The sequence below is a fragment of the Podarcis erhardii genome (assembly GCF_964252035.2).
Source record: "Podarcis erhardii genome assembly, chromosome: 4".
Taxonomy (NCBI): Eukaryota; Metazoa; Chordata; class Lepidosauria; order Squamata; family Lacertidae; genus Podarcis; species Podarcis erhardii.
Genome location: NC_138508.1, coordinates 20,841,337 through 20,868,472, shown reverse-complemented (window position 1 = coordinate 20,868,472; position 27,136 = coordinate 20,841,337). Strand labels below are relative to the sequence as shown.

At 45.3% G+C, this 27,136-nt stretch overlaps 1 protein-coding gene across 3 annotated transcripts; it reads left to right on the top strand.

The window, feature by feature from the left end:
- Positions 1–588: 588 nt before the first annotated feature.
- On the top strand, positions 589–18,798 carry ANGPTL5 (angiopoietin like 5). Of its 3 annotated transcripts, none has more exons than XM_081860603.1 (8): positions 589–1,112; positions 4,150–4,297; positions 6,013–6,116; positions 6,815–6,908; positions 7,655–7,755; positions 13,924–14,044; positions 15,288–15,473; positions 17,042–18,798. In XM_081860603.1, exons 2-8 carry the CDS (start codon positions 4,243–4,245, stop codon positions 17,350–17,352), a joined length of 972 nt encoding a protein of 323 aa, XP_081716729.1. In that variant the 5' UTR covers positions 589–1,112; positions 4,150–4,242; the 3' UTR covers positions 17,353–18,798. The 3 variants fall into 3 exon arrangements, with proteins under 3 accessions (XP_081716729.1, XP_081716728.1, XP_081716727.1); XM_081860602.1 differs by having other exon boundaries at positions 589–1,366; XM_081860601.1 differs by lacking the exon at positions 589–1,112 and adding an exon at positions 1,455–2,015.
- Positions 18,799–27,136: the final 8,338 nt, after the last annotated feature.

Below are 27,136 nucleotides of genomic sequence, written 5' to 3'. Positions count from 1 at the left end.
TTTAGGGGTATGCGTACCCCTGCGTCCCCCCCAGAGAAGAAAAAAGCAATGAGCCTAACCACCTCATTTGAGGTTAGGTTGATATATTTGCTGTGGGGATTAAAAGAACAGGGAGAGAAAACCTGGTATGCCACCTTTCTTGCGCTCCTTAGAGAAGGGAGGGATATATAAATGCAATCAATCAGCTACCTGTAGAATATTTTTTAAAATTTAAATCAGGTAAGGCTTGACTGGCCCCTGACCTTTTTGTGTGTGTGTAAAAAATAAATACATATACATATATCATTGCCACATTTACATATATGCACGGGCATAACCACGATTTATGTTGGGAAGGGGCAGGCTTCATGTTAGGGGGGCAGAACCTCAGTTAAGTATTTTTCTTGATTTTCTTGGCTACGCCACCACATTTATATATTTATACGTACCGTCCTTCTAGTACTCCAGGGCAGCTTACCTGTACATTAGACTAGATGACCCTCAGGGGTCATCTCTACAATTCTGTGATTCTAAGTGAAAACCTGAAAGGTACAGTAATACATATTGCAGAAATATGATATTACCAAAAGGTGTGTGTGTGGGGGGGGGGTTAATGTAGTGATAGTCTCCAACTCAGTAAGGCAAACACCTGCCTAAACAAAAAGGGGCAGTTGTTTGTTGAGATTCCTGCCTTGGAGAGGGTTAGGCTTGCGGTTCCTTCAATTCTATTATTCTCCCTGCTCATTTATTCCCAACAGCAACCCTGTTAGGTGGTTAGGCAGTGACTGGACCAAGGTTCACCCAGTGAGCTCCATGGAGGAGTGGGGATTTGAAGCCTGGTCTCTCCCAGGTCTTAGTTTAAGACTAACCACTATGATACACTGGCTCTCAGGTGTGACTGTGGGTGGGCAAGATGTCCCCACCCTCATTGAGCCTCTGATATAAAGAAGTGCTCTGTTAAGGCAGCCTTCATCAGCCTGGAGCCCTCCAGAAGTTTTGGACTACAACTTCCATCAGCCCCTGCCAGCGTGAGCGCTGGTGCTGGCTGATGGGCGCTGCAGTCCCAAGACATCTGGAGGGCATCAGGTTGGTGAAGGCTAAGGTACCATGGACCTAAGCCATTTCTTATTGAGGTCAGTGGCGTTTTTTGTTCCTGTGAGTTAGTGCAAGCTGATCTGTACAGTATATTATTTCCAGATGGTCAGAGTCTGAAATCAGTAGTTAGGATTTTGTGCTGTTTTCTCCCCAAGAACAGGGATTGGTAGCTGGCATCCTGTGGGCTGAATTTCCCCTGGCAGCCTTCTCTTTCTCTCTACACTTCTTGAAACAGCATGGAGAAAGGGAACGAGGAAGACCTGAGCATGTGCGAGGATGGAACGTAGAGAAGGTAGAGGGGAGGAAGATCTGTAGCATTTCAGATAGTGTGAAGAAGTGATGAAGAGAGGAATGGCGGAGGGGGAGGGTGGGCTTTCTGGCAAGCCGTTTTGGGGATAGGGGTCTCCAGAAACACCTTCAATGTGGTCTGCTCCAGGTGGCTAGATGCTATTGCCTGGGCAAAGATCTGATGACACTGGCAAGCCATATAAAAAAAAGAGCCCTGCACTTCGTCCTGCAGAACATTGGCACTGATCCAACCCTCCCAGAACAGTTATTTTCAGATCTTAATTAAGTAGCAACTGCTTTATGTCAGCAATATTTGCTTTTAGGATCAAATGATTTTATGCTTTACAATTGCTTGGGGGATTAAAGCAGACATGGGTTACATAAAATTTTGTGTAAGTTTTCTGAAGTCCGGGCATAAAAGGGTTGGCTTTCTGGCTAATGTTTATGCTGTACACATTCCTGAATTCTTAACTCAAGACTTCATCAGTTAGTGGACAGTCTTTTCCAAGGCAGTTTGAAATTCTTCGAAACCTCTTCCTTTCTTCAACTCAGAGATGATCCATCTCAGTGCATCCTCACTGATCTTCCTAAATATCATATTTTTCATTGGGGCCGATACTGTGTTTGGTAATGCCAAGCCATGTTCTGCAATGGTAAGGTTTGCAATGTATTGCCTTGATAAGATTAAGGAAATCCTGCTTTCAACATGTTTTTGCTTTGGAGGGCTATTGTGTGTCTACAGAGTGCAGTTGTATTTCTATTGAAAAGACCCTGCTGAAACTATATTAATGCAACTAACATATTAAATGCAGTTGCCTGCCTAGTTGAAAAGATAGATTGAAGTCCCCACTAAAGTTACTGAGAGTTTTTTCATTAACGTCTGTGAAGGCATGGCTTTTTATCAGGTCATTAATAAAAGTTGAACTTGGAGGCATACCTCTTCACAAATAGTAAATGGCCTTTGCAATTTTTGGATCGTCTTCTAAACACACATACACTACTGTAAATACAAAATAACATCATTTGTTTTTAGTTTACTTGTGTCATGGGGCATTCTGATCCTTTATTGCAATACATCTAGAGGTTCTTAATGGGTTTGTGTACAAAGTTTTGAAAAACATTTTTAAGGGAGGATTACATTTCAGTGTTATAATGTTTCTGGCCGTGTGTGTAAAACCCTAAAGTTCTATGTTACTTAACCAACATCTGGTTATGTTATTGCTATTTTGTCAAGGGTCAGTTTGTAATTGATGCTAAAACCTTATACCCACTTACCTGGGAGTAAGCCCCATTTCATTTAATGTGAGTTACTTCTGAGTATACATGTATAATAGGATTGCATGTAAGGCAATTTCTTGAGCTTCATTCTCACCTCAGTTCTCTAATTACTTAACACTGTTTAAAATCTGCATAGTTGGCTGCTTACAGTTCTTTGGCCTTAGTAATTGCTTTATTCTTATGATGTTGCTCCTGCCAGAAGGGGAAGATACTGTGGGAAAGAGCTGTAGCTCAGTTTGTTCATACCTTGTATACAAAAGGTCTCAAAAGGTCCCTGTCACCTCTAGGTAGCACTGAGGGGAAAAAACAAGCCTGAAATTCTGGAGAGCTGCTGTTAGTCTACACAGACCATGGGTAGGCAAACTAAGGTCCAGGGACCGGATCTGGCCCAATCACCTTCTAAATCCAGCCCACTGACGGTCTGGGAATCAGCCTGTTTTTACATGAGTAGAATGTGTGCTTTTATTTAAAATGCATTTCTGGGTTATTTGTGGGGCATAGGAATTCGCTCTTTTTTTCCCCTTTCCGAAATATAGTCTGGCTCCCCACAAGGTCTGAGGGACAGTGGACCGGCCAACCTGCTGAAAAAGTTTGCTGACCCCTGGTGTAGACAATACTAAGCTATGTAGAACAATGGGCTAACTCAGTATAAGGCAACTTTATAGGTTTTACTCCCTAGAGTGTTTAGGATTGTGGCCTTAAAGCAATAAATAAGTATATTTTGTTGGGGCTGCAGGAGAGCTGCAAAGAATACAGTCTAATCAAAACTATGAGCTGTGCTAATGGAATATTTCTTTATATGGGGAAGGAGAGGAATTTGAAGGAAATATTTGGAAAGCCAATGGCATTTTCTTCATTGCTTCAGGAAGTTCAACAGTTCAATATTTCCATTTTTAAAACCTCTCTCTTAACTTCTCATTTTTATGCTAAAATGGGAGCATTAAAACATCAGCATTTAATTTGTAAACTCGAAGGTACTGGCCATACAGCCCTGTGCCTGAAAAGTCACACCCTGTGCTTTTAAGCTCTGTACCCTTAATTCAACATCTGAGGGTTGATTGTGGTTTTTCTCATCATTCAGTGAGGAGAGAAAAGCCCCCTTTTTTACTTTGTCAAGGGGCACTGTATTACGCCTTGTGCTCTGTGGCTGGGTTACATATTCCTGGAAACCACCTGGGTCATACTGGGTAATACCCAATTATATAACTTCTGCAGAGATTTTCTGGCTCTTTTCTAAGCTGATCACATATTAAATAAGCATAAATGTGACAGTACTTTAGTCAGTACATATCACCCTGAATTTGGCTTGGTAACACTGGCAGCCAGTGCAGCCTTTTGGTGCCATGTGCTCCTCTACGCTGCCCCACTTAACAGCCTAGATTTCACATCTTCTGAACCATCTTATTCTGAGATGAAAATGTTTGCCATCTTTTTAAATTCTTGATAATCAAGAGCCTGTTTTATCTACATTCTGTACAGATCTTTCCCCCCTTCTGTTTGGTATTCTAGGGTACTTTCGCCACAACCACTGTGGAAGAGGCAGCCAGTCCAGGAACAAAAAATAAATCTTCGGAAAATCCACAGGAGAAGAAAAAATGTCACATGCCCTGTGATTTTCAAGCTAAAGTGTTAAGAGAAGAAAAACATTACATGTGTAGTATGTACTTTTGTATTTTAGAAACTCTTTCCTTTCATTCACTGTTGCAAGCTAACTTGGGATATTGCTAAAATGATACGATATTGAACTTATTTGTATTTCTCTCACAGTATGTTAAGTTTATTTATTAAAAATAAATATACTACTTACCTATTTTCACTATATTAAGAAATTTACATAAATGCAATTAAAATGCAACAACACTCAGCAAAGCTTCCTAAAAAGTAGATAAAAATAAGATAAAAATACATCATAAGTGTAAATCACAATTAAAACTGAGCAGGGTGCAAAACTAAAAATTTAAAACTAAGGGAAACTGTGAACATACACATTTTAAAGCATTGGTTAAAGATCATTACTATCTCCACCTCATGAGTAACATGAGGGAAGGCATTTCAGAGGATGGGTGCTACACTGAGAATGCCTACTTCCATGTTGTTGCTAAGTGGCAATCCACTGGTTATGGATCTTTGAAAATTCTTAACCAGTCATAGGCAAACTCAGCCCTACAGATGTTTTGGGACTACAACTCCCATCATCCCTAGCTAACAGGACAGGGATGGATTGGAGTTGTAGTCCCAAAACATCTGGAGGGCCGAGTTTGCCAATGCCTGTTCTTAACGATTGCCTTGGTCCATACTGGGACTGCTAGGTATCCTGATCCCAGGTTGTTTAGGATTTAAATATCAGTAGCAAAACCCAGAACTTCATTTGGTTGTCAGTAGGCAGCTAGTGCAGCTCATTCACTCAACACAGGTGTCATATATCTAAAGCTTGGTGGGGTTGGATGAGCACAGGGTGAAACAGTTCTAAACCTAGTAGGCTGAACATTTCCACATTCGTAATATAAATACTTCATTTCCTGCCGCAACTCTGGTTTGTTTCAGGAATTTTCTGCATCTACAAATGCAGACACTGATGTTAAGTGGCATGAACATGCAAAACTTGCCTTATTCCGGTTGTTGATCCACCCAGCTCAGTCTTGTCTGCTCTTACTGGCATTAGTTCTTCAGGTTATCCTGACAGATGACTTTCTTAGCCCTGCTTATTGCAATCCTTTGAACTGGAGATACGAGGGACTGAGGTATCATGGTCTTGATGTGCCACCCCCAGCACCTTAAGACACTAAGCAATTTGATTCAAATCCACAAATCATCCAAATCCCACTTTTTACAAAGAAGCCGATTTAGGGCCTAACTGTGTGTGACGCTAACGAAGTGCTGAGTAATCACGTTGGCTTAGAAAACAAAGAAACAAAAAAGCCATGAAGAAGCAGAGATTGTTTCCAACTTCACAATGTGCAAGGAGAGGTGGTTTGAGGTTTCTCTCCCCAGCTGTTATCTCAGTAAATGTCCTCATACCACCATTATCTTTAGAAAGAGGAAAGTTCCCACTGATGTGAATGGGAGTTCCAACCTACTGTCAATTACTATGGCAGCGAGTTTGAGGAAGTACACAGCTGGAGAGGGAAGGTTTAAACCTGCCCCAGCACTGCAGTGCTGATTACTGTTTGTCCCCTGTGCCTGGCATTTAATTAAAAAGAAACCAACAACCTGATTGCTAATCACACAGATAGTTAGCATCACAATTGTGAGCAGGCTTTTACCCTGCTTGAAATATTACCACACAACGCTAATTGCTGAAGAAAGCTCTGTTATGTGTCATTGCATTATTTCAGTAACTTTTTTAATGACTGACGGTCTGTTTGCTTAAAGGGAACTTGCAGAATTCTCTAGTTGAATATGCAAGAAGTACCAAGAAGATGATACGGAACATGATGGATGATCACCAGTCTTCTCTCGATTATCTTTCCGATCAGGTATCAGTTATTATTTGCAGAAGGCATTTCTTTCTGTACAGGACTAATTCTACTGAATGATCTTAATTCAGCTGAACTAAATGTCAAAATCCAGTTTACAAACATAGTGAGCACATTTCATAAAAACAGTTTGTCTTGCAACAAACACCATTTTGGGTAGATATGAGGGATCCATTAAGGTCAGCAAATATATTATTAGCTTTTTAAGTAGGACCCTCCTCAGATTTATTCTGTATGAGTCAGTGAATAGGTGGGAAATGGCAGCTGTATTCTTAAAAATATGAATTATAAACCGTGTGTATGAGCTAGCCAAAGTTAAGCATTCTTCAGTCATATTGATTTTACTAGGAGATACTTAGGCTGTTGTCCTCAGCTTAATTTCTAACTCCTGCTGAGCTCAGTGTTACTTCTTTCTGAGAAGTTTTTCTTAGGATTGCTCCACATAAAACATGCTTAATTGACCAAAATCAATGGGGTGTGCCACCAGATGTATATTCAGTATATTTACTTAGAATTAAGCCCCATTTAGTAATTTTTCTTGGGATTGTAGAAGTACCTAATTTGGGCTGAATTACATCCCATGTTAATGTTTGTTTCAAGGTTATGAATAAAAGAAAAGGAAAAGAAAAGAAAAGAAGGCAATGCTGGGCTCCCCTGAACATTAAGAATGGTTTAAGGTTTTTCTTGTGATCACACAGGTCAATGAACTGATGAGTCGGGTTATGCTTTTAAACACAGACCTATCTAGAAAACCAATTGATGTATTTCCTCATCGAGCTGTTCAGTCTCACGGTAAATACTTTTTGCTTCCTGACTTTTTCCATTTCTCTTCTTGCTCCGTAACTCCTCCTGGTAAGGCAGTGGTACAAATAAGAAAGATTGGGGGTGGGGGAGTGGTTTGCCATTACTGATTTTGCAAAAACAAAAGTGTTTATTGATCATTTCACTGTTGTATTCTTTTTGTAAGTTGCTTTGAGAGTTTTTTTAAAAAAATAAAAGGTATATAAATTTTATGAAATAATAGTAATAATAGTAATAATAATAATAATAATAATAATAATAATAATAATAATAATTAATAAGAAGCAATAAATTATTTTTCTTTGCCATCCATCTGATTGGATATGAAGGGGAAAGACAGACGTTGCTCCTTGTATTCAAATATATGCCAATGTGGACTACTCAAGTCTAATGCAAATGGGAAAATGCAGATTAACAGCTACATTATTCTCAAATGTGGGTAAACTAATTCTTTGGAATGGTACAATAATCTATGGGTCAAAAAACATGTTGCACTGCAGTCAGGTGCAACTAATGTGTGCATATGTGTGCATGCTTAACCTTTACCTACCAGTCACTTTGCCTAGAAGCCTGCGTTCCATGTTCTTGTTTATATTCACATGGGTCCGAAACCTTGGCAGAAAGTCAAAGCCAGGGGGAGGCAGTTCAGGGGGAAAGTGACTGTCAGAGAAAAGGTTAACTCTATTTCCATTTTACAAAGTTGAACCTGAACTTCCTCTGGTAATGTTGTCTGCCAGGTTTGGATTGCAGCGATATTAAAGATACCATTGGCTCTGTTACAAAAACTCCAAGCGGTCTCTACATAATCCATCCAGAAGGATCAAGTTATCCCTTTGAGGTAATACAGATTTTTCATTTTTACTGTTTGCTTAGATTGTTGTTTCCCCCCTCTTCTTATGGCTGCATCAAAGCAGTCCCTGTCGCTTTAGCAGTGGTTTTAACACTTTCCAAGCTGCCTCCAAGTGCCAATATTTTAAATCTGATATGGGGGGGGGGGGTCAGTTTGTTCAACTGGAAGTACTGTAACTTAGAGCAGTGTTTCCCAACCTTTTTTGGGCAAAGGCACACTTGTGTCATGAAAAAAATCTCGAGGCACACCACCATGCCAGATGGGGAAAGGTCACTTTTTACTTATGTAAAAAAAAATAAAAAAATAGTAACAGCATAGAAGGTAATGGTAGATGACTGTTAGGGTCTCCCCCCAAATGCAGAATTCTATTAATATCTTCCTTAGCGAGCCGCGTTAACCCCTGTAATGCTTTCTATAGAGTAAGCATAGGGGACACTGGGGGATGTGGAACCAAGGGGGCAGTGGGCCAAAAGAGTTCGGGATCTACTGCTTTAAACAGAAATAAGAGCCAGTGGGTTCTACCTTTTTTAAAGTATCGTTTCAGCGGGGACAGCAGTCCGGATTTCCAAAAAGCGGCGCTTTTTTGCGTCTGAGCAAAGAAGAGAGAGAGGGGAAAAAAGAGAGAGAGATTGATTTGTGGCTGCGCAAAGGGGGGAGGAGCCCAGGAGTAAAAGTAGGAAGGACGAAGGGAGGGGAAAGGAAAGTTAATAGAAGGAAAGGCGGGTGGGAGAGAAAGAGAAAGAAAGAGGGAAGGAAGGGGGGAAGAGAAGTGGAAAGGAGGGAGACCGAGGCGGGGGAGAAGCGTCTGGAGAGTTGCTACGAAGTTTGGGGCGCCGCGGGGGTGGGCGCGCGTCCCAGGAGGCGGAGGCCAGCCCGGGCTGGGAGCCGCGCCGCGGCCCGGGGGCGGTAGGCGGACCGCGGCTCCTAGGATGTGGAAAGGGGACGGCGGCGCAGGGGGAGGAGACCCGCACGGCTAGGGCAGCGCGCAGGGGGAGGGGAGCGGGCCGGAGGCGGGTGAGGGGGGCCGCGATCCCGCGCGCCGCGAACATGGCCTCCTTCCCCGCGGGCCCCGCCGAGCCCCCCGGCCGGGGAGGGCGGCGCGCCCCCGCCGCCGGAGGAGAGCAGAGGCAGGAGGAGGAGGACGAAGGCGCTGCCGAGGAGGCGCGCCAACTTCTGCCAACTTCGGCGCCCGCCCCGTCGCCGCAGGCTCCTCCCGGCCGAGAGCCAGAGGACGGCGGCGGAGCAGGAGGAGGAGGATCGGGTTTGGCGACGGCTGCTGCGTCCTCTCCAAGCGCGGGGCTGGCCTCCGCCGCGCCCGATCCTCCGCGCTCGCCCGCTTCTCGGCGGAGCAGGTCTCGTGCGGGTGCGAGGCGCTGCTGCAGGCGGGCGACCCCGGCCGGCTGGGCCGCTTCCTGGGCTCGCTGCCGCCCGACGCCGAGATGCCGTGCGACTCGCCCGCCTCCCTCCCACGGCATACTAGGCAACGTCTCGCGGCACAGTAGTGTGCCGCGGAACACCGGTTGGGAAACACTGACTTAGAGGATAGGAAACATAGTCACTGAAATGTACTGACTGTAGCATGAAACATTGGAAAGCAGATGAATACAATGCGGCTGATTCACTATTTTTCATAGGCATTTCAAGTACCCTTTTTCCCCAAACTAAAAACTAGCAGGTGTGGTTCAACTCCCATAGGAAAGAATAGCAATGTTGGCACTAAGTATAATAATTTTTATAGCATGTCAGCAGTCCTCAAAAGTCTTAGGCAATCCTCTTGCTTGTAATTTTTCTCAGCTAGCAAACACCCTGAGAGACTATGGCTCTTGGGAAGCTTAGATGGCTGTACCATTTGAGCATCATGGTTTAGCCTGGGCGAAGGGAGAACTAGCGCTTTCCTACAGATGAAAAGCTTACCTTGTGAGACTGACAGCTCATTAGCTATACCAACTTGTTTTTCTTTGAGCAGTATTCCAAGGGCTCAGAGCTATCACTAGCAGTAGGTGGAAGAACAGATATAGGGGTCCCAGGAATACCTAGGAGTAACACACAACTACCCCAAGGAGCAGTCTTTGACTTCCTCTGACGTTCACTGACTGACTTATACTGAATCATTCGTCCATGTAGTTTAGTCCTGAGTGATGACTACCCAGTTGGTATTGGTTCTGCAGGGTTTCAGACAGGAGTCTTTCCAAGTCCTTCCTGGAGATGTGCATGATTGAACTTTTGCATGCAAAGCAGGTGTTCTGCCACAGAACTCCAGCCTTTTACTGTATGACCCTATCTCATTTGCCCACACAAATATAGGGGAAGACTAGGTCTGCTTATGGGAGCAAGAAATGCATTGTGTAAATTAGTCTCTTTGAAATTGAGGGGGCTTAATTATTTAACTGTGTTTGATATAAGCTTGCTGATCTTTCACTGAATTGCAGAATAACAGTAAATGAAATACTAGTGATGCTTGTAAGAAAACGCTGAATTCATTTACAAATGCCAACAAGACAGAACACCCATTTGTCACAGCGCGAAGCTCTGTCTCTCCTTTTGTGTAGTTGACAAGAAAAATCATAAATACCAATGTGACATATTTTTTATATGACACTTTAACAGTAAAGATAAAGTGGCTGCCAAGGCTGCGTTCATACCCCCAGGATGGATAAACATGCCAGTTTCGGTTTCTCATTTTTCCATTCTTAAATTTGCTTCTCCACATTTACACATCAGTTTCTTGTTCCCCCTCCCCCCAAAAAAGTTCTCATGGAAATTCACCAGCATTTTAGTGTGGATTTCTGCTGATATGCACATTTTTGTCTGCAGCTTTGCCTAATACACACATTTTTGCAAAGCAATTTCCCTTAATATGTGTTTTTGTATTTTGTTTTCACTTATATATGCATTTATATGCACATATGAATTTTTGTACAGATTACTTGGCAGGAGAGCTGCATTGCAAAATTCTAAGAAGTGTAGATTTTGAAAGATAGCCGTGTTTCACTTCTCATAGCGTTTTGGAAAGTGCAAATTAACAGAATCGAATTTCTCCTCAACCCCTATGGGAGAGAGAAAAAAGGGTTTAACATGGAGCTTTGCTTCTTAGCTGCACTATGATTTTGAAAACCAAGAATGCAGTCATAGCAGTGCACAGAATACTGTTCCAGAGATCTGAACTGACCTGCCAAACAAACACTCCCTCTTGGGATCAGTCTTGGGATTGTTGCTTTTGCCAGATCAGCCTTGTGTGACTAATAAAGACTTAAGAAAATGTGCTTTTGATTGTGCACTCCAGATCTTTAATCGGAGGACTGTGTAGTGAGAACACAAGGAATAAAAGGTGGGCAAGTGTTTACAGGCTAAAGGAGTACCTGCAGAGTTACAACTATTATTCAGAACTCACAATTAACTGAACTTTTAAAAGGCCTCTTTACATAAACTCTAGCTAACTTCTCATTGGTATAAACCTGGCACTATAAAGGACAGGTTGGAAAGAAAGTCCTGCCACAAGAACGGAGGTGGTCTCTTTCCCATGGCCATTGTAGTGGCAATGTCACAATCGGGTATGGAAGGTTCTGTCAATTCTGGTTCTCTCAGTTTCTCATTTTTCCAATCTTAAATCCAGCTTTTTAGTGTGAATTTCTCCTAACATTTATATTCAGTTTTGACTAATGTACACATTTTTGCAAGCAATGTATTTTAGTATGTTATTTTCAGTAATATACTATTATTTATTGAATTTATATACCGCCTTATACCCGGAGGTCTCAGGGTGGTTCATGGAATAAAATCAAAATATAAAACCACAAAAAACATAATCAAAATAAAAGCAACAACCTAATAACCCCCCCTAAATTCATTTTAAAAGAGTATAGGATATCAATCAAATGCACACTATAGTTAAAATATCCATATACTGTATTTTTCGCTCTATAAGATGCACCCGACCATAAGACGCACCTAGTTTTAGAGGAGAACAAGAAAAAAAATATTCTCTCCCTCTCTGTGCAGCGCCTCTCCAGCAAAGCGGGAGGAGAAACAGAAGGGGCTGTTCTGGCTTCTGGGATAGCTGTGCCGCCTGCATTCACTCCATAAGACACACACACATTTCCCCTTACTTTTTAGGAGGGAAAAAGTGTGTCTTATAGAGTGAAAAATACGGTATAATTTTTGTTCACATTGCTTGGCTGAATTGCAAAATTTGGATAAGTGCAAATTTTGAATGATAGCTGTGTTTTGATTCACATATTATTTCAGAAAGTGCCAATTTGGTGGATTTCGGTTTAAATGCATACTGAATCAAATTTCTCCTCTATCCCTAGTCACAACCAATCTAAAGCTTTTTGAAGCAGATAATAAGATAGTCCTCTAGGAGCTTTTGGGGGGGCGGGCAGAATTCTTCTCTCACAACTGCATCATAGGGCAAATTATGGTGCCCTGATGTTGGTGATGTTGCCATTGTGGGTGTCCTGGAAGCAAGCAAGGTGGGGAGAAGCGGGGAGCTCACCCCTACACCGCTTGCTTTGCCACCTAGGCTGTAGTCAGGACATGCTGAGTGAGAGACAGGTTGTCAAACCAGTCTTACTCTCTCCCAACTTTGTAGGCGTGTTGCACTCAAGAAGCAAAAGTGGACAGAGCGACAAATGTAAATTTTACTTTGGTACAGTAGACTAGTTTTACACACATCTCTCTATCTTCCATCCAGGAAAGCAAGAGGCAGTATTAGACTACAAGGACACATTACAGCCAGGAAAAACATTCAAGGAGGGTGTGAACAGAGATGATAAAGGGCATGGCCTGGGAAGAGCGGGTGTGGATAAAGAGAGGGTTGAGTCTAAGAGGAGTCCCACATCTGGCCCCCAGGCTTGGTTCCTTACCCCCGATTCAGTCTAACATTGTGGCCTGAAAAGAAAATGCTTAACATTGACAGTATCATTCCCATGGTGTTTTGTTTTTTAAAATCCTTACTCCAATTTTGTGCTTGCAGGAGTTAAATATATAAATCATGAAATAGTTTAGCATGCACTGGAGGATACTTTTGAAATAACTACGATAATTAACTTCCATATTTCCTTTCTTTAAAAAAATAAAAACCTTTCCAGTGTTTAGGAATGACTGCCAATGTCTACAGAAGCTGAAGTCATCAAATAAGTAAAAATGTTTGCTTATGACACTGGCCAGAGATCAAGAACTAATGGAAAAACATGGTTATAGGATGTGTAGCAACTAAGGAGGAGGTTAAAACTGAAAATAAAATTAGGATTTTGAATTTCGGAGAGGGCCAGATGAAGGCACTTCAGAACAGAGAAGGGAGAGGTGCAGAAAAGTCTGACGGCTCACTCTTGAATAGAAGTTAAATTGCAAAAAAGGAAAAGCAGTTGCCTGCTAGAGGCCATTCACATGGAAAGCACACCTAATTAAATTGAAAACAGTATACAAAAATGGGTGCCACATGTATGTCCCTCATTTCTGGTTGGTCTAGTTATCAGGACTGTGTACCTTTGCAAAAGCTGATATCCACCCACAAAGCTGTTTGGGAGAGGGCTGGATTTGGTCCAAACATCTCTCTCTTTCTCTTTCTCTCACACACTGTTAAAATACCCTTGCTCCATTTATATATAACTATAGCAATGTTATTGAAAGAGGACATCTGAAAAAGAAAATAAAGAAATTAGCTTTGAAATCTATACACTCATTGACTAATAATTTGACTCTAAGCCCCTAAGGTATGCATGACTCTAAGGTATGCATGTCAAAGGTGCAATCTTCAGAAAAGCTATTTTCTTTCATACATATACATATACATATACATATACATATACATATACATATACATACACATACACATACACATACACATACACATACACATACACACATATAAATACATGTGTGTGTGTGTGTCCTGTGTTGATAACATTGCTGCACCTAGCTTGAACAAATTATTTCCAAGAATTTTTCCAAGACCTCTTTAAAGGGAAGGGAAAATGAGAAGAATTAGTGAACTCACTGTGAAAAACTGAAAGCCAATCTTTGTAGAAATCCATATTGTGTACAAATGTTAGTGTTTGCTTAATTTGGCCGGGGTGTGTGTGTGTGTGTGCGCGGTGGGAATTTGCCAGCTTCTTTACAAAAAGATTTCACCACCATCATCTATATACGTTTCAGGTATTGTGTGAGATGGATTTTCGAGGAGGGGGATGGACAGTGATCCAGAAGAGAACTGAGGGGCTCGTTGAATTTCAAAGGACATGGTCTGACTATTTGAATGGATTTGGTGACCTTGAAGGTAGCAATTTGTTATTTGTTAGGACTTTTTTCTGGTTACTCCAGCCCAGCTAGGGACATACAAATTTGGTGTGTCCATGTTTGTTTTTGTTATTATATTTATATCCCTCCCTTTCCTCCAAGGAGCTCAAGGTGACACACATGGTTGCCCCCTTCCCATTTTATCCTTTCAACAACCATGTGAGGTAGATTCTTCTTATTGGGTCGGCCAGGGGCATGGACGACCCCCAGGCGAACAACAAGAACGTTTCCAACCTGTCCCTCCCATCAGCGTGCAGCTCTAGGGAGTTCCGACAGCCTTCCCCGACAATTTACTCACATCTTGGAGACATTGAGCACACATCCAGAGTCCAGCAGAGATAAAACGCAGTCAGAGCTAGGCTGGGGTTGTGAACACGAAGCTCCTTTATTAAGCATAAGGCAGAACCACAGAAAACATGTCTCCTCTCTCTGATCTTCCTCAGAGAGAAGTCAGAAATGAAAGCAACAGCAACAGAGTACAGTAAACATCCACTCCCCTGATACCAACAGTTGGTGCTGGAATGCATAACACAGACATGTGATGAACCAATCCTACACAATATCTGCAGAGTGAGAGGAATAGAAACCCAACATGTCTGAGAGTTAATAAGAGTGGAGGTCCTGAGCTGTATACCTGTGGGAAGTGGGGTATGATTTATAATGGGCGGGAGCCAGGGCTCCGACAGGAACGCCTGCCATATCACCTGGAAAATCCCCCCCCCCCAAAGCTGCTTGGAAACTCAATGGATCCATTGGCCTCCAAGGGCAGAGCATCCTAATGGAACCATATCAAGCACAATACACTGATATTTCCCACTGCATGTACTGAGCATTTCCCACTTCTGGGGTGACTGAGGGAGCAGATTGTTGTTCAGCTGAACCTATACGTGAAGTTTCAGATCATTGCTTTGTTATGGTAGAAAAACTAAATAGATCAGATTGATTATGTAGCTAGTTTAATTCTATCAATATATAATTGTTTTTTAATGATTGTTTTAATAATAGTTTTTTCTGTGTTTTTAACGGTTCTCATTTTTATCTGTAAGCTGCCTTGTGTGTCAGAGGAAAAAGCCGGGGTATAAATCAATAATTAAACATAGCTTCCTTTAACTAGTTCAGGATTAATAGCAAACAGATTGAAGGTGTGTGTGTGTGTGTGTGTGTGTGTAGGGATAAATCTTCACTTCTGTTCTTTTAGAGTTTTATTTTAATTCTGTTTACAGGGGAATTTTGGCTCGGCCTCCGAAATATTTTCCACATAGCAAACCAGAAAACAGCCAGCTTCATGCTTTATGTGGGCTTGGAGGCTGAAGATGACACGTATGCATACGCATCGTATGACAGTTTTTGGTTAGAGGATGAAGCGTGCTCTTTTAAAATACATTTAGGACGTTACTCTGGAAATGCTGGTAAGACTCAGATGGGAGCAGCAGTCTAGCTTTAAAATGATAGGCTCTGCAAATGTGAAAATAGGGTGGCAAGTCAACAAATATAGACAATAAACTATAGAACATCTGCCAGGAGCTCCTGTGTCTTGGCTGGAGCAAGTATCATGATTTCAGAGGCACATTTTCCAAGCTCTGAGATCACCAACGTTGTCATGGCCAAGGTACTCAGCTCCCATATTACACGTTATGGCTGCTTATGTGAACTGCCTTGGGAACCTTTTGCTGAGAGATGGTGTGTAAATCTGTAAAGGGAGTAATTTAATCGACACTGGAGACACTGGAAGGGATTGCATGAGAACCTCCCCACAGTTTACTTTATGTCTTTCTAGTAATGTAAGACTACATGTGTATATACACAATTGTGAGCATCCATAATGTAGGACAGCCTTTGCCAACCTGACGTTATCCAGATGTTTGGACTACAGCTTTCATCATTCCTGCTGATCATTGGCCACGTGGCTGGGGCTGATGGGAGTTAGCATTTATAGGGTGCCAGGTTGTGGAAAACTAATATAGACCAAGAATTGGGGCAAGCAATTGCTAAAACTAGGATTCAGCCACCATTACTAATCCCTTGTTTGTTTCTTAGAGGAAAAGATAACAGAGATTTTACTGATAGCATGGAGCTAGGTGGTAAGGCAATGTATTAGGCCAGCTATTTCAGAATAATCTAAGTCAAAACCTTACACACAGTTTGGTTAATAGGCAGAATGATTTCAAGGCAAGTGAAGAGTTTGCTTAAAATCATCGTTAAAGACTTCACTGATGATGTTTTTTGGCCAGTCTAGAAGCCATAGGTGTTGCTGGGAGACTAGAGCAAACAAGACGAGGCAGTCAAAGTCAAGCTGTGTATATTTTGATACTTAGCCACAGAAAGCCAGCTCATACTACAAGGGTAGTGCGTGAATTCTGGAAGAAGTTCTTGCTTAGGCTGTGGGAGTCCTCCAGTAGAAGAGTATTAGGTAGATGTTTCATAGGCACAAAGACCTTTTCGGTGACATCACACATACTTCGCTCACAGCAGAAGTAAAAGTCAGTGTTAGATAATTCAGCATGCCACAGAAAAGAAAGTTGCCCTATAAATCTGCTTCCAGATATTGCTGCTAGGAGCAATTCATGAATGAAGCACTTCCTATTGTGTCTATTTAAGTGTAATATAGATTAGCAGAGACTGTTTCCCATCCTCTGCTTGAATCTGTGACGTGTAGAAGAAGTGCAGGAGAATGACAATTTATGTAAGAACATAACTCAAGATCATCATAAGAGTGTTCTGGATCAGGCCAACGGCCCATCTAGTCCAGCATCCTGCTCTCACAGTGGCCAAGATGCCTAGGGGAAGCCCACAAGCAGGACCTGGGCGCAACAGAACTCTGCCCACCTGCAGTTTCCAGCAATTGGTATTCAGAAGCATTACTGCCTTCATGGTTACTAGCTAGTAAGTATGTAGGGCCCAAGTTAGTCAGGACCTGCACTGTTAAATTCAGATGTGTTTAATTACTTTCCCCTATTTTTTTGTTCCTATAATATAGGTGATGCATTTCGGGGATACAGAAAACAAGACAACCAGAACACGTTACCTTTTAGTACATTTGATATGGACAATGATGGCTGCAATCCAGCCTGCTCTCTCCAGGAGCAGCCCGTGAAGAGCTGCAGTAACTTTAGTGAGAAAACAGGCTGGTGGTTCAGCCAGTGCGGTCTTGCAAATCTCAATGGTGTTCACCGGGTCACAAGGAGGATGCTGGCAACGGGGATTCGGTGGGAAACCTGGACAGTGAATGACAAACCAGTCAAAATTAGATCGGTTTCAATGAAAATCAGAAGAACATATTTCAAATAACAGAACAATGCATGCCTTTCTGAAATTAGTCTGTCTGGTAGCTCATTTCAGACTGTAGCACACAAAGTTTTAGTTTAGCAATCCATTTCAAGAAATGTTAGAGGCATTTTGCACACCTTACTTTGCAACAGCACTTTCCAGCACAACATAATTATAATCCCACTATGTTGTAGCTTCATTTCTAATATTTTCACTAAATACCTGGATGCCATTATTGGCTTAATCGCGATGCCTTAAGCATCGATCTCTACAATTCCAGCTTGGTCGGCGTTGCCAATTGAGCCGTCTTTATCTTTAAAATGAGTCAACATAACATCTGGGATGTCATCCTAAGGGAAAAAGTTTGGAAGAAAGGGGGAGGCAGCAGGAGAGCATCTGTTTGCATGCAGAAGGTCCCCTGTTCAATCCTTGCCATCTCAGGTGGGACTGGAAAAGCCTCTCTGCCTGAAACCCTGGAGAGCTACTGCCAGGAAGTTTAGACAATACTGAACGGCATGGACCAGTGCTCTGACTGGGTTATAATGCAGCTTCCTGTGTTCTTGGTATATCCAAACCTGACTGCTTGCATTTGGGGATCTGATTTGGAAGGGAGTCTTACCCACTGAAGAGTGATATGTGCCTGTTTTCCTCAGGCAGTGAGGCAACAGGGAGAATGAGGTGTGAGTTGGGAAGAAGCCGCTTTTCTTCTGAGATGGCATATCGGTACATGCATATTTATTCACAGAAAAGAAATCTGTTTGCTGGTACCACACTTGTTTTACCATTGTGCCAGGTAGACTCAGATAATAGGAAATGTGCTTTAATTGGCCCCTTTGGGGCTAATTTCAGCCCCGGGAAAGGAAACCAATAAGGCTATTTCTCTCTTCTGGAAAGAAAATAAAAAGGAATCACTTAAGGGATGGTGGAGGGTATTTTTTTTATTGCGCATCATAAAATTTCCTTCGCCAAGATTTCTGAAACACTTACTTTCCAAATATATACGGCTAAAATGGGCACACTTTTTCTGAGTATACAGAACATGAATATTATTTCATTGTTTAAAATGCGCAGGCAGTCGCTTATATCCATAAAATTATGTCTCTTATCTTCCAAAAGGTACCACCAATTTGTTTAGGATTTTGCCCCCGAGATATATGAATAAAACAGATGGTTGGTTTTTTTAAAAAAATAAATCATTGAAGTTAGGAGCACTGATAGGGTTCATACACAGTGCTAAGCCACCACACTGTTATTTTATATAATTATGCAAAATGATAGGGCTTGCTTTTCACATCATTATTTTCTGAAGTATAAAACAACTTGCTGTGGTTTGATTGAATGTTTTCCAGCAGGAAGGAATATTAACATTGTTCCCAATGTCTTTCTTTAAAAAAATAAATGGTTTTTTGTGTTTGAAACTTCTGTTTTGTGGAAATCTTAACAACAATAATAAAGTAATATAGCATATGTTCCTGTTTCTTCTCTTCCCCCACTCTCTGGGCAGTGTTGAGTCACATAACCCACATTTGAGCAAAAATTTGTGGGGAAATTTCTCTGTGGGTATGGGGTGTTAACAGAGGGGTAGTACCTCTGGTGGGGAACACATTGTGCTCCTTCAGGGGTAGCTTGTCCACCCTTGGTCCCCACCCTGCACTCAGCTCTCACCTGTGGCTCTTAGAAGCTGTCAGCATGAGACAGTGGACACACCCTCTGAAATGGCTTTGGCTGGCCGGCTAAACCAGGTGAGGGTAGCAGATGGGTCTCAAACCCTCCATGAGTTAGGGACTTCCCCTGCATGCAAAGACAGGTGAATTGAGCGGACAAGACCAGCAGCCGGTCCAATGGTCAAGAAGGCAGTTTCTGCACATTCTGTAGAGAGAAATGAGGGGCAGATGGGGCTCATCAACCTGGGAAGGTATCCCATCTAGGAGAAGGAAAACTCTGATCCTCAACCTCTGCTGCCTTGTGGGATATATCTTCTGGAGAAGAAAAGGCTATGGGAAAAATATGTACCCTCTGCCTTGCTGGACATCTTTGGGAGAAGAAAAGGCTAAGGAGTAAACCCTACACAATTCCAGAGTGCATTCCCTCACAGTTGGCGCCATGTATGCCTCCTTCTGGCAACTCCAGCCAAGCTGGTGCCAAACGTATTGCTCTGCTTTCCTTTGGACCACATCAGCAAGGCAGAGAGCAGGTTATTTTCATCTGGGCAGCCCAGGCCTTCCATACACACTGACTAGGCTTGCACCCCAGAGAGGTCACTTGGGTGCTGCCAATGCAGCAAAAGCAATGCAGGAGGTAGCAGTTACAAGGTACCAGTCTCTGAAGCCGCAGGTACTGTGATTCTCTAGCAGTTTGACTTCATTGACTCTCAAGACAGACGGATGCCTGCATGGGTGTAGCCACCAGTGTAATTTGCTACCATCACAGTGGTGGGTATCCTGGCTTTCTTGTTTAGGGAGAGAAGTGTTATGTAGTGAAGTTTCACCCTGGGCCAGCAGGGGGATACTGTATATAGTTTTCACTCAGGTCTGTAGATAGTTTTCCCTCAGGTCCGCGTCAGTTATTTTAGGCGGGAACTCTGGGCTGTTGTTGTTACAATGTTGACAGCCGGCTGCCTATAAAAGCAGGCCGGCTGAGCTGTTTGCAGTCAGTTCTATTCCAGCTTACGAAATAAAGAGCTAGTTGGAGAAATCGCTGTGTCATCGGCTATGTCAACCCACAACTTAACACTGGCGACGAGGATGGGATGGATGGACATCAGAGCACAGCCAGATGCGGCCAGCCTCTGAACTGAGCTGAATCACAGAGCGAAATCACTGAGCGAAATCACTGGACAGAACCAATTCAGAGCTGACTGTTCTGGCTAGAGCACTGTGTTCCATCCATCGCCCTTCACGCCGGCATCGGAATCATGGCTTTACTTGTGCCTCTACCGCCGTTTGCGCCAGCCTCTGAATCATGGGATTCCTACCTCGCTCGGTTCGACTGCTACCTCCAAGCCAACGAGCTGACAGCAGTATCAAAGGATCGTAAGCGGGGCCTATTCCTCAGCCTCTGTGGGCCTGAGGTGTTTGAGACGGCCCGAGCATTGGTTGCGCCCGAAGCAGTCCAGGCAACACCATGGGACACGATCCAAGAGAAGCTCCGCAACCACTACGCACCAAAGCCGTCCAAGATTGCTGCCCGCCATGCGTTCTACCACCGGAACCAGGCAGAGGGGGAGTCAATCAACAACTACACCACCGCCCTGCGACAGGCTGCAATGCACTGTGAGTTCCGAGACTTAGACGATGCCCTGATGGATCGAATCGTCTGCGGGGTCCGGGACATCCATCTGCAACGGCGTCTCCTCGCCAAGCCAGACCTCACGCTGCAGAAAGCCATTGAGGAGGCTGTGGCCTCAGAAGCTGCTGAACGCTCCGCCCAGGAGATCCGCAAGTGCAGCAGCCCGCGTCTTGCTAGGGAGCCAGTTCCGGTGCATCATGAAGAGGCCAGCAGTGATGAGGCATCCTCAAGTGAAGGCGATGACGTGCACCAGACAAAGCGGGAGCACAGGAAGTTCCAACAGAAGTCCAAGGGCCAACCGGAATGTGCCGGCTGCGGAGGCAACCATTCCCGTGCCAAGTGTCGATTCAGAGACGCCATCTGTAGGAAGTGTTCCAGAAGGGGCCACATCGCTAAGGTCTGCCGATCGGCTCCGTCTGACACCCCCCCTTCATCGACTCGCAAGTCCAAGCCTTCACTCCAGTCTGCCAAGGAAAGTTGTTTCGCTCTCACCAACTGCCGCTGCCCGTCTGGAACCACGATTGGCCAAACCGACTCGCCTACGCGACGCAAGCTGAACGTCACGGTGCTCATTGAAGGAGCTCCATGTGACATGGAGATCGACACCGGGTCTGCCCTGTCCATCGTGTCGTGGAGCACCATCAAAAGACTGGTACCCAGAGTGTCCAAAAGGCAACTCGACTCTCACCGCGTACACCTGAGAGACTACCAGGGAAACGACATTCCCGTGGTAGGCGTTGGCCGGTTCCGGATTGCCTTCAAGGATTTTTCGGGCCTGCTCCGGTTGGTGGTGGTCGAAGGTCAGCGGCCAAGCCTCCTAGGGCTAGACTGGTTTGATGCCCTCGGCCTGGAAGTCACCGGCATCAACTGCATCTCTAACGCAGAGACTGAGGGTCTGGTCAAAGACTTTGCCGAGGTTTTTGACGGCACCTTGGGGCAATATACAGGTACGCCCATCTCCTTTAGCCTTGATCCACAAGTCGCCCCCATCAAGCTAAAGCCACGCCGGGTTCCCTTTGCTCTCAAGGCTAAGGTGGACGAACAACTGGACAAACTGATCGCCCAAGGAGTTTTGGAGCCGGTTGACCACGCCAAGTGGGAAACCCCCATCGTCACGCCTGTCAAGCCAGATGGGTCGGTGAGAATCTGCGCTGACTACAAGTGCACGATCAACAAGGCACTTCAGCAGCACGCTTATCCGGTTCCTGTTGTCCAACACCTGCTGCATTCCCTGGGTGAGGGTAAGGTCTTCGCTAAGCTGGACCTTGCCCAAGCCTATCAACAACTGCCAGTCGATGATGCCACTGCTGAAGCCCAGACGATCGTCACCCACCGGGGGGCATTCCGTTGCCGCCGGTTGCAGTTCGGGGTGAGTGTGGCTCCTGGCATCTTCCAAAGCCTTATGGAGCGTCTCCTGCAAGGGCTTCCGGGTGTGGTACCATATTTTGATGACGTCTTGGTGTCTGCAGACTCACACCAGCAGCTGTTCGAGCGCCTCCGTGCCGTGCTGACCAGGTTCCAAGAGGCCGGGCTCAAGGTAAAGAGGGAGAAGTGCCAGATCGCCGTTCCACAGGTAGAGTTCCTGGGCTATCTTATCGATGCCTCCGGCCTTCACCCGACCACATCCAAGATCCGCGCTATCCAGCAGGCCCCCACCCCAAAGAACAAGACGGAGTTGCAGGCATTCCTGGGGCTGCTGAACTTTTATAACATGTTCCTGCCCCACAAAGCCACAGTGGCTGAGCCTCTTCACCGACTCCTTAGTACAAAGACGCCTTGGGCCTGGGGTCATCGGGAGACGGCGGCCTTCAACGCGGTTAAGGCTCTCCTTTCATCAGACAGTGTGCTGGTACAGTACAGTGAATCCAGGCCGCTGGTCCTTGCCTGCGACGCCTCACCTTTTGGCATCGGTGCTGTCCTTAGTCACCGTTTTCCAGATGGAAGAGAAGCACCACTCGCCTACTTTTCCAGGACACTATCTCTGACGGAACGGAATTACAGCCAGCTCGACAAGGAGGCATTGGCACTTGTGGCTGGAGTGAAGAGGTTCCATGAATACCTCTATGGCAGGACTTTTGACCTCATCACTGACCACAAGCCACTCCTGGGCCTCCTCGCCGGTGATCGTCCAACTCCACCGGTCCTCTCGCCACGCATGCTGCGATGGACTGTTTTCCTGGCTGCCTACCACTACCGGCTCATCCATCGCCCGGGGAAATCGATGGGCCATGCCGACGCCCTCAGCCGTTGCCCTCTTCCAGCATTTGTGGAAGACCCGGCTCCAGCTTCATCGCTCCTTCTGATTGAGGATCTTCCGGCAGCGCCTGTATCAGCTGCCACTGTGGCCTCCGCGTCTGCCCAGGATCGCACCATCAGCCGGGTGCTCAACTGGGTGTGGAGGGGGTGGCCACAAGGGCCTTTTGCATCGGAGTTCCAGCCCTTCGCAACCAGACAACATGAACTCTCAGCTCATCGCGGCTGTCTGCTGTGGGGAGACCGCGTCGTGATTCCCCAGGGACTCCGTCAGTGCGTCCTGGAGGCTCTGCACGTTGGCCACCCGGGAATTGTCAAAATGAAGGCGTTGGCTCGGTGTTACGTCTGGTGGCCTAATATGGACGATGCCATCACTGCCTGGGTGTCCGCCTGTCAAGCGTGCCAAGAGTCGAGGCCTGCACCACCGGCAGCTAAGGGACACACCTGGGAGACGCCAAAGACACCCTGGTCGAGGGTGCACATTGATCTGGCTGGCCCCTTTCACGGCCGGACCTTTATGGTAGTGGTGGACGCCTATTCCAAATGGCTGGAGGTCGCCCTGATGCCCTCCACCACTACCGAAGCTGTCATCCGGGTGCTGCGAGGCCTGTTTGCAACGCATGGGTGTCCTGATGTCCTTGTCTCTGACAACGGACCACAGTTCACGTCAGGCAAGTTTGAGCGGTATCTTTTGGGACTGGGCATCCGCCATGCCCTAACGGCACCCTTTCATCCATCCAGCAACGGGCAAGCGGAAAGAATGGTGCGCTCGGCAAAAGAGGCACTGGCGCACCTGGACCGGGGAGACTGGCATGAGCGGGTCGCCGAATACTTGTTCGTGCAACACATCACCCCTCATGCGGCCACAGGGAGGAGTCCTGCTGAACTGCTTATGGGCCGCCGCCTCAGGTCACCGCTCGACCGGCTACACCCGGACTTTGCCGTGGCTGAACCCCCAGGCTGTGCCAAACCAGGTCTTTGCCCGGAACTATGTGGGGGACATTCCTTGGGTGCCAGCCACAGTAGTGGGAGTCACTGGACCTCGCTCGTACCAGGTGGCACTCGAAGACGGACGCTTGTGGCGACGGCACATAGACCAGCTTAGGCGCAGGGTTGGGGACTTGGACACTACCGAGGTGCCCCCAACTGCGCTTGCGGCTCCAGAAGAGACATGTACAGATGGCGAGGCCCCACCTACACCTCCCTCGCAAACTGCCAGCGTGGAGCCGAACCAAGCCGCTTCAGAGGGTCTGCCAGACTTACCACAGACTCAGACCACTCCACTTGCGGAGGCTCCACCCACAGCAGCGGATCCAGGGGATTTGGTTCCAACGCCACCTAGGGTCGCACCACAGCCTCAGCAAGAACTGTGTGGCCCTCCGGACTTGGCTACCAGTCCCCGGCGGTCTGGCAGAGTTCCCAAGCGCCCAACTTATTTAAAGGACTATGTTGTTGGACATGTATCACTGTTGGTCTAAGTATGGGAAATGTAACCGATATGCTTTTGTGCCTAATTGAACCATTACGCGTAGTGCTGTATATAAGGAAACCATTACGATTGTAACTAACGCCTTATCTCGGTGGGGAGGGGTGTTATGTAGTGAAGTTTCACCCTGGGCCAGCAGGGGGATACTGTATATAGTTTTCACTCAGGTCTGTAGATAGTTTTCCCTCAGGTCCGCGTCAGTTATTTTAGGCGGGAACTCTGGGCTGTTGTTGTTACAATGTTGACAGCCGGCTGCCTATAAAAGCAGGCCGGCTGAGCTGTTTGCAGTCAGTTCTATTCCAGCTTACGAAATAAAGAGCTAGTTGGAGAAATCGCTGTGTCATCGGCTATGTCAACCCACAACTTAACAAGAAGGATCTGTTTTCTTACTTGCGCAGTCACTTGATTGTTAGCAGGAACTGTGGGTAATATCCCACATTAGTCATAACTTAAGTCCATTTATATCATTAGTTCTACTCTGAGTATGACTTAGCTGGAGAAATTTATATGCTGCTTGATTTTACACACACCCCCCCTCTCAAAGTGGGTTACAATAAGATAAAACAGTAAAGCGTGTTCTCCTTCATGGAGAGCACGTGTTGCGGTGGGGGCCGCCAGGACACTCCAAAGTTGGGGGGCGGGCTAATTGATCATTGGCCACTGATGCGATTGGGGCTTCCCTTGTTGTTGGGAAGAAGTTAATGTTGCCATTTATTGATTGACAGCCAGAAATAGTAAAACTCCTTGCACGAGGCTAGGGCTTCCTCTTTTCGCCCGTCCCTCCCTCCCTAGAATAAGGTTGTTTGCTTTGACCTTGCTATGCCTGTCATGGAGTCGTCTGCTTTGGAGCAGGGGCCTGGTAGGAATTTTGTCCATCTGGCTGATTGGCTGGGGCCATTTGGTTTTTGCCTACTGCGTAGCAAATCGTCACAACTTGTAAGGTTCGCGGTTAGGCATTGGTTTATGGTTTGGTTTGTTGAGGGGCATGGATTGGCTGTGCCTGCCCCTCTAATGCTGCTGCTGCAAGGGATTCCGTTAAAGGAATTGGGAGCTAACTATTGCTTGTCCACTCTGACAAGGGGGCTCGGGCCATAGCAATGAGCTCCTGGTTGCATTTGGGGTGAGGGCAGGTTCCCTGCTCCGCGTAACCCCCAAGTGTATTCCCCCATTCTGACTTTCGCATCGTGTGGAATGTCAGTCTGTCCCCCATGGTGGGGGCAGATAGTCGCAACCAATGCCTACGCAACCACTCACAAATTTGTATTTTAATAAAGTTGTGGCCAAAATTATGCCAAAAATCTTAAACAAAAATTTCTGTGTGATGTGTGAGTTATTGGGGTGGACCTGGGGACGCAAAACCTAGAAAAATTCACAGCTGTATTTTAAAACACACTAAAGTCAAAATACTAAACACATCAAAATTACCACTTCTTTCATGGAATAGAGGAAGACTGAGAAGAAAGATGACTGGATGTAGGAACAGATAAATCTATCTGTTGCAGTTTCTCATCTTTCTAATCATTTTAGTTCTCCACATTTCCACATCAGTTTGTGATTATTATTACAGTGGTACCTCAGTGTCAGGGAACTGCCATCGGAAAGGCCAGTGGTGGAGGGGCTCTCGGAAGCTAGGAGAGACTCAGCAGCGGAGGAAGGTACCAGCAGGGGGAGAGAGGCAGATCAGAGAGAAAGTGAGTCGAAGGGATGGCTCAGGGAGTCTTCCAGCGAGAACAGTGGAGAAGTCTCAGGACCTCCTATAGGTACACCCACTCCTCGCCGGAAGACGCGTTTCTGTTAAGGAGCTTTTATGCTGGAGTAGATTCCGTAAACGCCCACTGTCGGATTCTGCCAGCGATTAAGGGAGTCATGTTTAAGGGCTCCGCTAAGGACCGAGTTTGAGAACCATGCCCAAACTCTGAGGGACTAAGCTTTTACGCACAAGCAGCTCATCATCCCATCACACTCAGGTTAAGTGCTTAATTCATTCCGGAGGTCTGTTCTTAACCTGAAAGTGTTCTTAACCTGAAGCACCACTTCAGCTAATGGGGCCTCCCACTGCTGCCGCACTGCCGGAGCATGATTTCTGTTCTCATCCTGAAGCAAAGTTCTTAACCCGAGGTACTATTTCTGGGTTAGCGGAGTCTGTAACCTGAAGCGTATGTAACCTGAGGTACCACTGTATTGTAAAAGGTCCTCACGAAAGTTCACCAGCATTTTTGTGCCCCCCCCATACACACATTTTCCTTGGTAGAATACTATTTTATTTTCAGGAATATATGCATTTCTAGACACTATTTCCCATAACATACACATTTTTGTGGATTTGCTAGGAGACGTGCATCACAAAAGTCAGATTTCGGAAATGGAGATTTTGAAGGATGGCTGCATTTGGGGGTCACAAGTCATTTTTGAAAGTGAAAATTGGTATTTTCTTGTAAATATATCTATATATTCCTGCATCAGTAGCTGGAGTAGAGTGAGCACATGATCAGAAGTGGGTAATGGGCGACGGATGGACTGCAACTATGAAATATAATGAAAATCTTCCATTCCTGCAGCCTCCTTCACGAGTGCCTTTTCTCAGTCCTAACACATGCTAGACTGGAAACTTTGCATGTGAAAAGTCTCGGATACAAGATGTCTTTTAATGTCACTGAGCAGCGGAAAAAATTGTTTCTGCAGCAAGTGGGAAAGTGTACAGCCAGACTCCATCCGACGTGGCAGCAGACACTCAATGTGTTAAACATCTGGAAAGAACAGAGTCTTTTCGTCCAAGGA